This window comes from Rhagoletis zephyria, unplaced genomic scaffold (genome assembly GCF_001687245.7).
Source record: "Rhagoletis zephyria isolate East Lansing unplaced genomic scaffold, Rhagoletis_zephyria_1.1 Rzeph_scaffold_08413, whole genome shotgun sequence".
NCBI lineage: Eukaryota > Metazoa > Arthropoda > Insecta > Diptera > Tephritidae > Rhagoletis > Rhagoletis zephyria.
Genome location: NW_016165493.1, coordinates 1 through 13,219, shown reverse-complemented (window position 1 = coordinate 13,219; position 13,219 = coordinate 1). Strand labels below are relative to the sequence as shown.

The 13,219-nt window shown below is 39.1% G+C and overlaps 2 protein-coding genes across 2 annotated transcripts; both read left to right on the top strand.

Moving 5' to 3' along the window:
- Positions 1-6,403: 6,403 nt before the first annotated feature.
- On the top strand, positions 6,404-9,529 carry Ero1L (endoplasmic reticulum oxidoreductin-1-like protein). Its single transcript, XM_017631105.1, has 6 exons — positions 6,404-6,511; positions 6,583-6,958; positions 7,032-7,295; positions 8,037-8,867; positions 8,938-9,092; positions 9,153-9,529. The coding sequence occupies exons 2-6, from the start codon at positions 6,821-6,823 to the stop codon at positions 9,202-9,204; spliced, it is 1,440 nt and encodes a 479-aa protein (XP_017486594.1). The 5' UTR covers positions 6,404-6,511; positions 6,583-6,820; the 3' UTR covers positions 9,205-9,529.
- Positions 9,530-10,744: 1,215 nt separating this feature from the next.
- Positions 10,745-11,942, top strand: LOC108375034 (UPF0769 protein CG18675-like; the record flags this gene model as incomplete). The annotated part of the gene is made up of 3 exons (XM_017631104.1): positions 10,745-11,361; positions 11,470-11,739; positions 11,826-11,942. Coding segments are annotated over exons 1-3 (762 nt in total), but the record flags the coding sequence as incomplete, so codon positions are not given.
- Positions 11,943-13,219: the final 1,277 nt, after the last annotated feature.

Genomic DNA, 13,219 nt, shown 5'->3' with positions numbered 1-13,219 from the left:
TGCGGAGGCAGCCCGCTTACCTAACCTAACCTATCGCTCAGGTCTCCAACGGTTACAGCACCCATGAGCCTCACTCTACACCTTCCCAGTGCGGGATATTCGCAAAGTAGATGCCTTACTGATTCAGACATCTCCTCGTCACTGCAGCTACTGCAGAAGTTGCCCCGAGTCTCTACGATGCCTACCTAGTGTAACGAGGCGGGTCAGCAAGCAGAGAATTCTCCTCTGCACAGCATTAGAAGCTCCCTCGATCTTTTCTCATTCCATTCCGGCCATATAAACTTTGCCGTGTTGCATATTTCCAGCTGTTTCCATCTTTCGCCTGGTTCCCTAGCCTCTTCCATGACTGCGAAAGTGGAACGGAAGTGAACTTTCTTGCTAGCTCATTCGACATCTCATTGCCTGGTATACATACCTCTATGTCCTCGTACCCATATCAGACGAAGAGTGAATTGCTCTTCCAATCCGTTAAGTGATTTGCGTTAACTTATCACAGTTTGCGAGTTGCATGCGAGAGAATCGAAAGTTTTTAAAGCCACTTGGTTTTCTGAGAAAATATGGATGTTATTGCGCCCTATTGCTTTTGTACCTAAGCATTAGGCAGCCCACTGTACATCTGCAAGCTTGGATTGAAAGACGCTACAGTGGTCCGGTAGGCGGAGTCTCTTGTTTTCTCCTAGTTCATACGAGTACTCTTCAGTGTAGAACTGAATATAGTCCCCGGATGCCGGAGCGTTCAGGGTCCATTGTTTTTTGCTAGAGATTTCTGCCTTATAACCTTTGCTGAAGGTCGTTGTTGGCACGCAATAGTCCGTTACCTCCGACCTTCGAGAATTGGGGTATGACCGAAAATATTCGATTTCCACCTGGATAGATTTCGCAGTGTGACCAGTTTAATTTCCTATCAGGTATGAATCTCAGATATTTCGCGGATTCACTGATCGTAAGTTCCATATGCGCCTTCTCAGGTGCCTTTAGTCGTTGAACTTGTACCTTTTGGTAAATAATGCAAGTCCTGTTTTGCTTGGGTTTACTCCATGCCGTTTTTGCTGGTCCATATTTGATACTCGAGAGGGAAAAAATATTAAAGTTAACCTCAGCCAGAAGGGCCGGACTATTAATCTGTGATTTCCTGGTTAAGTGACAACCTTTATAACTTTGCTTTCCCTCTTGGAAATGTTTCATTCCGCTAACTTTTTGATCTCCCGCTGCTCCCGCCGGTACTCGCTAGTGGTGGTAAAGGAAATGCGCTTGGAACGATCAGTTGGAGTGGTACTGGCTTCACTTCGTTTTTCTTTTTTTCTGTACCAACGAGCGAGTAGAAAAAACGACGGCATTGTATGTTGAACTCGGAGAAAATAGGTTAGGTTGTTACAGTGCATTTCAAGAGGAGGGAGACCCCCACGGGGCTTGAATCCCTAGTACTGGAGCCATCGGGTTTTCGCTCTTATAACCGTATCTTCCATATCGAATCATTTCATACCAAGAACTTCGTCTTAAGATTCTATTTATGTCTGTATATATGTAAGTGATCCTTAAATACTTAAAAATTTAACTCATTCTTATGTCCTCATTTTCTTTCCAAGCACGAATATTAACCTTTTTCCGCTTTTTTTTTTGCAAAATCTTACATTCTAAATACTTAATGTCCCTACGTTCTCGTCTACGATGTCCTATTTGCTTAAAATATTCCCTTCGTTTTTTTCCCTAATCTCTTTGCCCCTAATTTGCATACAACTACACTGCCGTGCATACGAAAATCTTAAAATTTACTTAGCGGTCGAGTGAGGGTTGAAAGTGCATGTGTAGATCATTTTTTATGTCCTGTAAGTTGACATCATAAAGGACATCGTCTTATCGTTGGTGCCGTTCTTCGAGTTGACAGCCTCCGTCGCGAAAGTGACAATGTTGGGTTAATTCTAGCAGTTTTTTTTCTGAACTGTACATTTGCATAATTGACTGTGTGTGTGGCAGGACGATGTATGTATGTAACGGGTGATTTTTTTGAGGTTAGGATTTTCATGCACATATGTATGCATGGCCGAAAGGATCACTAAGACTAGCGATAAGCGCGGTTATGGGAACAAAGATCGCATTCAACTGTGAACAACGGTGGCAGAATCAATATTTTTAGTAATTAATTATCAAATGTGATTGATGAAGAAGAAAAATAATGGGAATGAATGCATGTAAATGAGGTGCAGTTTTTATGTAGATAAATGCGATGCTATGTTAGCTATGTAAAAATTGTGCCTTTAGGTACTAAGTATATATGTACATGTTATATACTAGGTAAATATTTAAGTGATATGACATATGTACATATGTAAGTATATGTTATATAGACGTTAAGGTAGTAAATTCGAAAAATAATTACGAGAAATTGTTTTGAGTAAGAAATATCGATTTTCTTGCTTTTTATTTTTAAAATACTCCTTTAAATCGCAATGTCTGGAGTAAAATGAGAAAAATCCCTAAAAGTGATGAAAAAATGGCAAAGCCTCCGAAAAAATCTCGGAAATGCATTTCATTTCATTCTTCATTTAATCCGGAAAACATTGCCCAATAAACGAAAGGTGCTGAAAACAATCCGGAATAGCACGGCGAAAATACCGATTGGTGCCGGAAAATTACGCAACTTCGATAACGATAAATATATCGATGACAAAAATGTATCGACATTTATGTTGATTAATAAATCGATAACAATATTAATTATCTACATTATTGATTTCATAGATTGATACGTCGATAATTATAAAAGTACGGTTTTCACTATAAATATATACATACATACATATATCGATAATAATATTGACAAAAACTTACATCGATATCATAAATATAACTACATAACGATAACTCAAATGATAAATAGATCGATAATTATATATCGCTAGCTTAGAAAGAAAAGTTGCTAAGTCCCATTTTAAAAATTTTACAGGAGAGGAAAAAATCTTCCTATAGCCATTTTCTTTAACTATTTCGCAAGACTTTGAATCAAACATTTTGCTGGTTTAAAGCAAAGCAAAACTCCATAAGAATCAGAGGCATTCGATATTTATTAAAAGATGTCGTATTATTTTGGCCTTATCGGATTTGTGGTGCTTCTTTTGGACTTAGCTAATTTTCCTTTTATTGCTTATGAAAAGGAAAAAATAAAATAAGTACCTCTATAATTTTCGAAACGATGCATATTCAATTTCTCTAGCCTCCTCTATCAAAATATGAGTTTTCATAAAAAGTGGACTTAGCAACTTTTCACTCTAAGCTAGCGATATATGCTTTGTGCTTCGAGGACTATGTAGTTTAGTCATGGTGAGATAGTTTCTCAAAAAACGTCAACGTTTAGCATGTGTGTGTATCACGGGAACGATGCCCGCCGGCAGCAATGGAGATGATTTTCGACCTCCAGCCACTGCATATTACCTTAGAGCAGACAGCCAAGCGCACTTTCCTTAATTTTGCAAAAGATAGCTTCGGTAGAGGTAAAGTCTTTTCGTACACAGAGACGGAATAAACAAGGCAGTCATTTTCGAGGGGAGCTTCATAAAATATCTATACAGAAAAGCAGCCAGGAACAGCTCTTTTTTGACGGGACATGTACAGGCAGGCACTATGCAGTGGTACAAAGATAGCTCGAAAACGCCAGAAAGCGTTTATGGCCCACGTACAAAATTATCTGTGCCCATGGTAAAGTACCCGAGCATTTTTCAAGCGCAGGTTTTCGCAATCAATCTGTGTGCATAGATTAATTTACATAAGTAGAAACTATCGTAATGAGAGCATATCGTCGTTTAAATTACAAAACCGCGTATCCTTATCCATTCGTCCCGAAATTTACTAGCCAGAGATGCGATTGCTTTATGTATATAAAAGAGAACCATTTTGAAATATGAGTGTTTTTACTCTCTAGAAAATAATTTATGCAACCTCACATACGGGGTTTTGAATTATCTAGATATGCGGTTTTGTACCTTAAACGACGATATATATCCTTAGCGACAGTCAGGCGGCACTCANTTTGAAGTCAGATCTTCACTAGTCCTTGAGTATATTGATACCCTAAATGCCTCTTTAGCTACTTTGGGTATCAGGTCACAGGCGAGTGTAGGGAAATGAGACAGTGGACAGATTAGTTAGGAGAGTAGTAACCTCAACTTTCACAGGTCCCGAACCATGCCTTGCAGTAGGTCCCAACATGATTAGGATAGAGCTCAGAAAAGAAACAATAAGAATGAGCTAACAGAATTGGCGAATCACTATTGGACTCTGCCAAGCCAAAATATAATTGGGGCGATACAACCAGCAGACCAGAAGGCTTCTCATTGACCTGCCTTATAACATAACCTCTAAACATAATTCCATAGGCTCGCAAAATATTTGTCTAAGCCCTGCCTAGCCAATTCGCATGGTCTATTAGTTGTTGCTAATGGTCTATTAGTTGTTACTATTAAGTTCAATGAACAGCAGGCTCAGGAAACGTGCTGTTTTGACATGACCGGACCACAGGGAAATGGCTGTTAGCTGCAAGAGTTTAAGGGAGAAAATGAAGAGGTTGTTGTTGTAGTACCAGCATATAAATGCCCTAAAGGGTTTCAGAGAATGCTGAAGTAGTGGAAGTCCTTGGCTAGATATGGATCTGTGTGGTTACAGTTAGTAGAGTCGTCTTTGGTGGTTATGGGGTGGCTTTAGAAGCTGGACTTATATAGGGTATCTTTTGATGGACAGTATACTATAGTATGCACATTTAAGCGGCGCAGATCTATCGGGATCTCGATGCAGCTGAAGTTTTTCGTCTGCAATGGGTGGTAATTGTATATCTGGATCTCGGCCATGAGTTCATTGAGATACGTACCCAGAAGGTGGCTCTGCGTGTGTGTTTTGATGTTTCGTTTGGTAGTAGCCGAGCAGAATCTGTTTGCTGAGCATAAAATTGTTTCCTGAGGGAGAGCATTGAGGATAAGCATCGCGCTGCTGTGCGGACTACGTACACAGATTCACACTAACCTCCAGTGACCAAACTAGGACAACGGAATTTAGAACTGCTACGGTTGTTTATTGGTTTAACGAGAACGTATTTAAGGCAATATTGCTTTATGGGATTCGTAAGAAAAGTCTACGATAAAAAAGTGGAATACTGTGGATCAAAACTTCTCTGGCACTTGTGTTCTAATCCGGCATATCGGTTCCGTGGACACTCCTGTTAGCTCCATGTGGATTTTTCTTCATTCACAAATCTTCAAGATACTAAACAGGATTGCAGAGCATTTAGGACAAAAATCCAGTGGTTCGTTCACAGAGGATTCAAAGTTTAATGGTGGTGTTCAGATCCAAATACAAGTAGTCGCTTTTATTTTAGTAGCGCAATATCTGACTTCTTTTTCGGCCGCGGGAGAATAGATTCGGATTCGATTAGATCACAGGGACATTCTCGTAAACTGTACGGCTAACAATCTGGTATCAATTTCAGACTTTTCCATTTGAAAGTTCTCAACAGGTTCCTCCATAGACCGCCAGGTTATCCCCTTGTTTGCGGACTTTTAATTTAGTGACGGCATTCGGCCTTCTAGCACGATGTTTTCTTTGCGGGTGTCGAGGTACGTTTTCACAGCATCTTTTTTATATCGTACCTCGCTGAATGCGAAGTCTACTTAGGTCTCGATGTCCTAAGTATCACATGTGTTGCAATTGCCATTTCACGTGCCAGGGAGAAAGCGGGCATTTTCGTAGCAGAGCGTTGTTTGAGTTGGTTCCCATAGGCCTTCATAGCATAAGGTTACGCTCTTTCACCGCTAGCATTTAGCTTTGGTCGAGAAGATGATCTTCGCAAAATGGAGATTTTTCGACTGCGTGTCACTAGATTCTGTCGACCACACTATCGCGGCATAATTTACCACCAACCGGGCTATCACAATGTATCTTACAAGCACGACCTCTTTATCGGCTCCTAAGGAGCAGCCGGCTATTGATCAAAACACTTTGTTCCTAGCTCGTATTTTTTCGCACGTTGCTGTGTATGTGATGACTTCCTCGAACTTGGTATAGTTTTCTGTCGCTATTTTTGCGCCATCGATATACATACATACACGTCGAGTTCTGGCCTAATCTACTTAGTCTATGCGGTGAAGAGTGTGACGGTGGATTTCGTAGCAGAAAGGCTTAGATTTTTGGCTCTGAAGGCATTGGAAAGATCGGAGAGATATTTAGTAATTTGAAAAAAAAAATTTGATTATTTTAAACTTGAATTTCGAATTCCCTCCACTTCCGTTAATTTTCGGACACCTTGCATTTCTTAACTCACCACGAGTCCGAAAAAAATGCAACTTTATAATTTGGCAGCACTGAAAAATCCAGCTGATAACGTAATTGACGGCAGCCAAAATATACAAAATAAAAACAACAAATAGACACGTAAGTAGAGAGAGCGTCTACTTTATTTTCATCACGAAAACACCAAAATATTAGTAATAAAAAGCAATTTAACAATAGATGTTGAATTACAGTTGACGTGAGTGGTTGTGAATTATTGAAAGACAGAAAATATAAAAATTGCGCTTACGAAATTCCGCAATTAATTAGCATGTAAAGTGGAACACACAAACAAAAACAATACGCCTCTGCGCAAACGATTGCTACATCTGAACTTTCACCGCAATTAGTTTTACAAAAGGTTGTGTGGAGAAAGGGGATTTTTCATAGAAAAACACCGTGCGTCATTTGGTTTTTAATAAAAATCTTAAATAAAACAAACAACTTACAATATAAGCCAATAAAGGGAAGAAACGGTAACCTGCAAAGGTGCAATACAAAAAGTGCAATGTCTACTCAGCGACTTCTACGCCGGAGTGCGTGGTACTTGATGCTGACGTTGTGCGTCATATTGTGGGCACGTCATTGTAGCGGCTACTTTGCCGCCCACGATGAATTGGATCAGAACAAAAGTTGTTTCTGCGAGGTAATTACCTACCACATACAAACGAATTATTTCATCATTACAATTTTCTAACTTCTCCTTCATTCACCTGCAGCTTAAGGGTTCCATAAATGATTGCAGTTGCGCCGTGGACACCGTGGACCATTTCAATAACATCAAAATATATCCGCGTCTTAAGTCGCTGCTCGTAAAAAACTTCTTTCGCTTTTTTAAAGTGAATTTGAAAAATTCATGTCCTTTCTGGGTGGATAACAGCAAATGTGCGATGCGTTTTTGCCAGGTGCAAAATTGTGATGAGAAGCACATTCCCAAAGGTCTAATCGAGGAAAGCGAAAATAAGGAACCAGCAGCATTTAAGGTAGACAAATAAAGTTGAAGGTTGGAATTTAGTTGGTGATGTTAGCGACGACAGCCCGCACTTTTGCTAATGCCAACTTGAAAAGTTATAAGCCAACTACAAAAGTTATAAGCCAACTCAGCATTATAGTTAGGCTTATCGCCTATAGGCTTTCTTAAATACGTGTGCACATACATACATATGTATACTTTTAATTTTTCTATAGCTTGCCACGTTAAAGCATTAAGTTCGTTAGCAATAGTAGTTAATTAAGCATATTTATAGGAACATACAGACGTACCTATTAATGTGGCATACGGTTGCTGATAGGCATTATCACTTGTGTCACTGGCTGGCATGTACATATGTGCATATATTTGGTTTATTACCCGTTTTGAGGGGCGGAAACCATTTATAAATTAAGTTCTTTATTCTTCAAAGCTGTGAGATTTATCGCTATCAACATCAATAGAAAGGTACATATCGCACGTTTAATAATATACAGAAGTATTTCATTAAATTTAAATTTTATGGGAACTCGCAATCAAAGTTTGATCAATTCATACAGTTGGCAGAAGACAGTTGAAAATACCCATTTTGCCATTTTTGAGAAGTTCACATGTTCTACTTATCAAGCTTAATAACTGTATGATGAAATCTCCAAAAACGTAAATTTTGAGTTACTGAGTTATTGAGTTGAGTTATTATCAAACGTGCGATATATTGCTAAACAATTTATAACACGCACATTTTATTTTTCAGTACACCAAAGAAGCCCAATCATCAGAATGCTCGGAGGCCGAGGACTACAATCGTGTTTTAAGCTACTTGGATACAAGCCTCAGCGATCAGGCGTATCGCGAATTTGAACGTTGGGCTAGACACGATGAGGCCGAAGAAGATTTCTGTATTTTAGAAGATCAACACAAAGGAGCTCAATATGTAGACTTACTTATAAATCCTGAGCGTTATACCGGCTATAAGGGAGAATCGGCGCATCGCATTTGGCGTAGCATTTATATGGAAAATTGCTTTGGCCGCAAAAATGAAACCAAAACGCTTTCCGATTTCATACCACATCTGGATTTGGATAAAGTATGTTTGGAGCAACGTGCCTTCTATCGCATCATATCCGGGCTCCACAGTAGCATTAATATACATTTATGTGCCAAATATTTACTCTCCGAATCAAAAGACTTTCTCGATCCTCAGGGGGTTTGGGGCCCAAATATTGAGGAATTCAAACGGCGTTTCAGTCCGGAAACAACAAAGAACGAAGGACCACATTGGTTGAGAAATCTTTATTTCATTTATTTGGTAGAATTGCGGGCTTTGGCCAAAGCGGCGCCATATTTGCGACGAGAAGAATACTACACAGGCATTGCGGAGGAAGATGAGGAAGTGAAGTTGGCTATAAATGATCTATTGTCGGTTGTGGAATCTTTTTCATCGCATTTCAATGAAAATGTGCTATTTTCGAATGGTGTAGCATCGCTAAAATTCAAAAATGAGTACAAAGAGAAATTTCGAAATATATCTAGAATAATGGATTGCGTGGGTTGTGATAAGTGCAGACTTTGGGGAAAATTGCAGGTAAATGCAAGCTAATATATCCAACTTCAACTTAATATAATTGTATTGAAATCTATTGTGTATTTCAAAGACACAAGGACTTGGTACAGCTTTAAAAATTCTCTACTCTGAGAAATTGAATGTAGCGACAGAGAATGGTCTGTGGGAACGGCCACATTTAGAGGCTAATCCACTCTTTAAGCTATCGCGTACAGAAATTGTGGCGCTCTTCAATGCATTTGGAAGGTGAGTAAAATTTTTGATGTGTAACCTAAATAAATGTTAATCATAATTATGCCTCAACAGACTTTCAACAAGCATTTACGAGGTGGAAAACTTCCGAAAATTGCTGCGGTAATAGACGCCCGCATAGAATGCTTGCTTGCCGCTGCTATTGGTTTTTGTTAGACAATGCAGCAGACTGTAGTGATAGATAACTTTGTTGTAATTATAGTATTTATTTAGCAGGTATTTAGTAGCCTTTATATATAGAGGCGCTTACAAATATTTCGTTAACAAAGCCTACGAAAGGTTTCTTCTCTTACCTCAAACAATCTGACATGTTATTAGTGAGTTCGAGAGTTTTTGAAACAACCTAAACCTATCCCTTTTTTATTAACCTTAAGCAAATTTATTTATTATGAAATTGTTATTTTTTTTGATTTGTTACTTAACTACTACTTCCTGTGCNTAAAGATTTTTAAATATTTAGGTATTGTGTAATATGTAAGTGCTCAAATTATTTATGTATGTAATTTTTGCATATAGCAGGGATGGGCATTCAAAGGCATTTTAAACAAAAATAAATAGGTATTTGTAACTTTTAGTGATATGGTTTTTATAGTACGAGTATGTAATACGAAAAAAAATTGTGAAAATATAAGCAGCACTACGTTGAAGTACATAGTAATGCAATTCTCTTTGCTCTCTAAAATCTAAATATTACGCTACATATTTAATTTAAATTTTGTTATTGTTTTAACAACTTATTGAATGGTATTAATATAAGTACGTTTGGTATTTTATTTTTTTTAGCAATTACAAATATATTATTTTCTTTATATTTTATTTCCAAACTCATTACTTTACGATTAATTTTTTAAAGAACGGAAAGTGTGAATGAAAAAACAGCGTTTGTTGACATTGAATTATTTTTATCATACAATTAGATACGCTTATTAAGTTCGTGATTTACTTACCGGCAATTTTCTCAATATTATAAATGCTTACATTAAGAAATTTCTTATAAGGTTTCTCCGTTATACCGGTTGCCATGGTGGTTCTATCAGACTTTGTGCCCTTTGGCTTATGTTTGGAGGATTGTAAAGTTTTTTGCACATTGCTCGTAGAACCGACCGCAACCAGTTCATCTCAGTCACCATCTAGATATGCTCTCTCCTGCCGTAACTGAGACGTTACGATTGTGTGCACTGAATGGGTGACCGACAGTCGCCATTACATTATACTCAATTTTCTGCACATCAGACTTCCAAACTTCAAAGAATTAAAAAACGGGTCCAACAAAGTGGTACATCCTATGCCCACTATTGTTTAATTTTTATTTGTCTAAACTTCTCCAACCAACCTTCAGAAGGTTTCTTCCTTCTTTCTTTGAGTATTACAACAAATACTGAAGAGGTGTGATATATGGACATATATATATGAAGGTAGATGAGAAATATCAGTTTAATAATATTGGAGATCGTTTTCGTGGAGCAAGTTCTTATTGCCCCTATCGTCTTTCGAAGCTAAGTATGTTGGGAATACCCGTTCGTCTCTCGAGAACCATGAGGTTGCCATAGTAACTCCACTCCGCTATCAAATCGATTTAACAATTTATCACAAGACGCTAAGGAGAAGCAAGCAATTGCTTTGATACAAATATCACCATCAGTCGAAAGAAATATTTTAACAAAAGAAGTTGTCAGAAAATTGTTTTCCGGTGTTGATAAATTTTTGTTATAGAATTCAACTTTGAAATATTTGTCCTTTATAAATACATACATATGTAGATATTTTTACAATTCAACAGTTTTCGTATATAAAACGCAGTTAGTTCCCCTTCCGCAACATAAATAATTATTAATAAACTCTACGGAGAAAAGCGAAAATCTCAATTTCACCTACAACTCAAGCCAAAATGGTACTCTTGCATGTCAAGCGCGGCGACGAGAATCTGTTCATTTACGAGACCAGCGTCGATGAAGGCACCACTCAAGTTATACGCGAGATTACCGCTATTTATAACGGTCGCCTAAAGGTTTATCGCATTTGCTCGGAAATTGAGGAGCTTATCGAACATGGCACCATGCTGCCGCCGGAAATGGTTGGCCTAACCGATGAGCAAGTACAAGAATTAAAATTGAGCGACATTTGGGCTGAGAAGTGTATACCAGCAGGTGGTTTCATTGTCAATAAAGATCCACTTGGACGTCGTAATGGACATCAGCCGCAAGAAAGAATGCGTGAAATGTTGAAGCAGGCAATGGAAGATGCTAAGAAAATAATCGATAAGGTATGTACATAAACACACACACATACATACGTATGCGATTTGAAGCAATGAGTATGAATGCTAAAATTATCATTGATTTTAAATTCGACCAACAATCAAATGGCCTAGAAACTAGTGGCAGCGCGCCAACCGTTGAATTTGAAAAATATTGGTGAGGCTTTGAATTTGTTGCGCGGTGCCGTTACGATTGTCTATCCCATGCAATTGCCACCACACGATACCATACGCATGGAATTCGCCAATACTGAGGACTTGCATGGCACGCAGGCCTCTCGTGAGGTTATCGAACCGTCACAGGCACAATTGTGGTTCGCTGGCAAGCAGATATTGCCCGAAAAGAAATTAAATCAGTACATTGGCAAGAATGATAAGACGAAAGTAAGTTTGGCTAGGAGCAGGTGGTACTAAATGTCTACATACATAAACGTGCATTTGCATTTCTGAATGTTTTGACTATATTTTAGGTTGTAGTGAAAATAAATAAACATGGCGAGGGTCCACCAGGCCGTGAGGCTGTGCTAACCGAAGATATGCGTAGACGTATGATGGCACAAGCTTATCGCAGACAGGAGGAATTAAAGGTAAGTCTTGTAAAGTTTAGTTCTTTTTGGTATTAGTCCAATATAAGATTTGAATTTGTTTGATAATATTGATGCTCAAGAGGCCAAAAGATAGGTCCATTGTGATGCCATATGCAATCTTCATTCCCTCCACGATCTTGCGACGCTCACTCGCGATGTTTTTTGTTGTTGTAGCGGCTACTCAGCCATTCCTAGATCGGCTTGTCCCTCAATCACTGTCGTCAAGCTCAACTAAGGGGAGACCCAGGAAGTGAGCCCCTCCAACTGAGCTGATCCATAGGGAGAGGGGCGTTAGTTGAGTGGCGTTTTAGGGGGTATGCGAAGAGGTGCGACGCTCACTCGCGATCAAACCATTTCCTTAACGTAATAAACTTTGATAATGCTCATACTTATGTTAATTTTCCTAGCGTATGTGGTCGTCTTCTGCTAAGTGCTGGACAGTGACAGGTAAGTGCCGTATGACAGTAGTCCGGTGCTTTCATTCTAAATCACAAACACATGTAGGTACGCCGCTTTGACAGTGTCTTGTAAGAGTTCGTGTGAGAATGAATAAGAAGGCCCCGCAAACCTCGCGATTTCCCCAGCGTTCTTTTGCTGCTTGTATGGTACTGTTCCTAACGTGTAGTTTAAAGGTGGCCAATTGTATACCTACCAAGTCCTTTCCCGGAAAGATGGGGCGGTAGTACCATTCCTTCCCAATTCCTCGCCATTGCAGTTACCCTCAATATCTCGGTGTCAAGGCGCCCATATGAGTCTGTACTGCTAATCCATCTCGTTTAGAGATCTGCGGCATTCAATGAGAGATCTTGTGCTGTCTACGCAAGAGTTCAGAGCTTTCAGAGCTCATCGACTGTCAGAGAAGATAAATACCTTTTCTCCTTAAAATCTTCTTACCAGGTGCCGAGTGGCCTTCTGGATGGCCAGCACCTCTGCCTGGTATACACTACGGTGGCCAGGAAGTCAAAAAGATGTTTATAGTTCCAGCTCTGGAGGGAAGACTTTTCTGTCGACTTTGGAGACATCAATATATACATACGTCAGTCCTTCCAGGTACCGGTATAAGCGCCATCGAACCTAAGGTTCTCGAGTGGCTGGATGTATTATTTGTCCAGGAACCTGCCTATCTAAGTCTTAAGGCTTTAATAACGGCTATCTCTCGAGCAAATATCTCAAGCGGAGGCAGATGCAGGATCAAGTTCAGAGCTTCGGTAGATGAGGAGTATAGGATTTCGCTGAGGTAGAGCTCTGATGTCTTTTGTACCCTTTAAAGCTGTTTA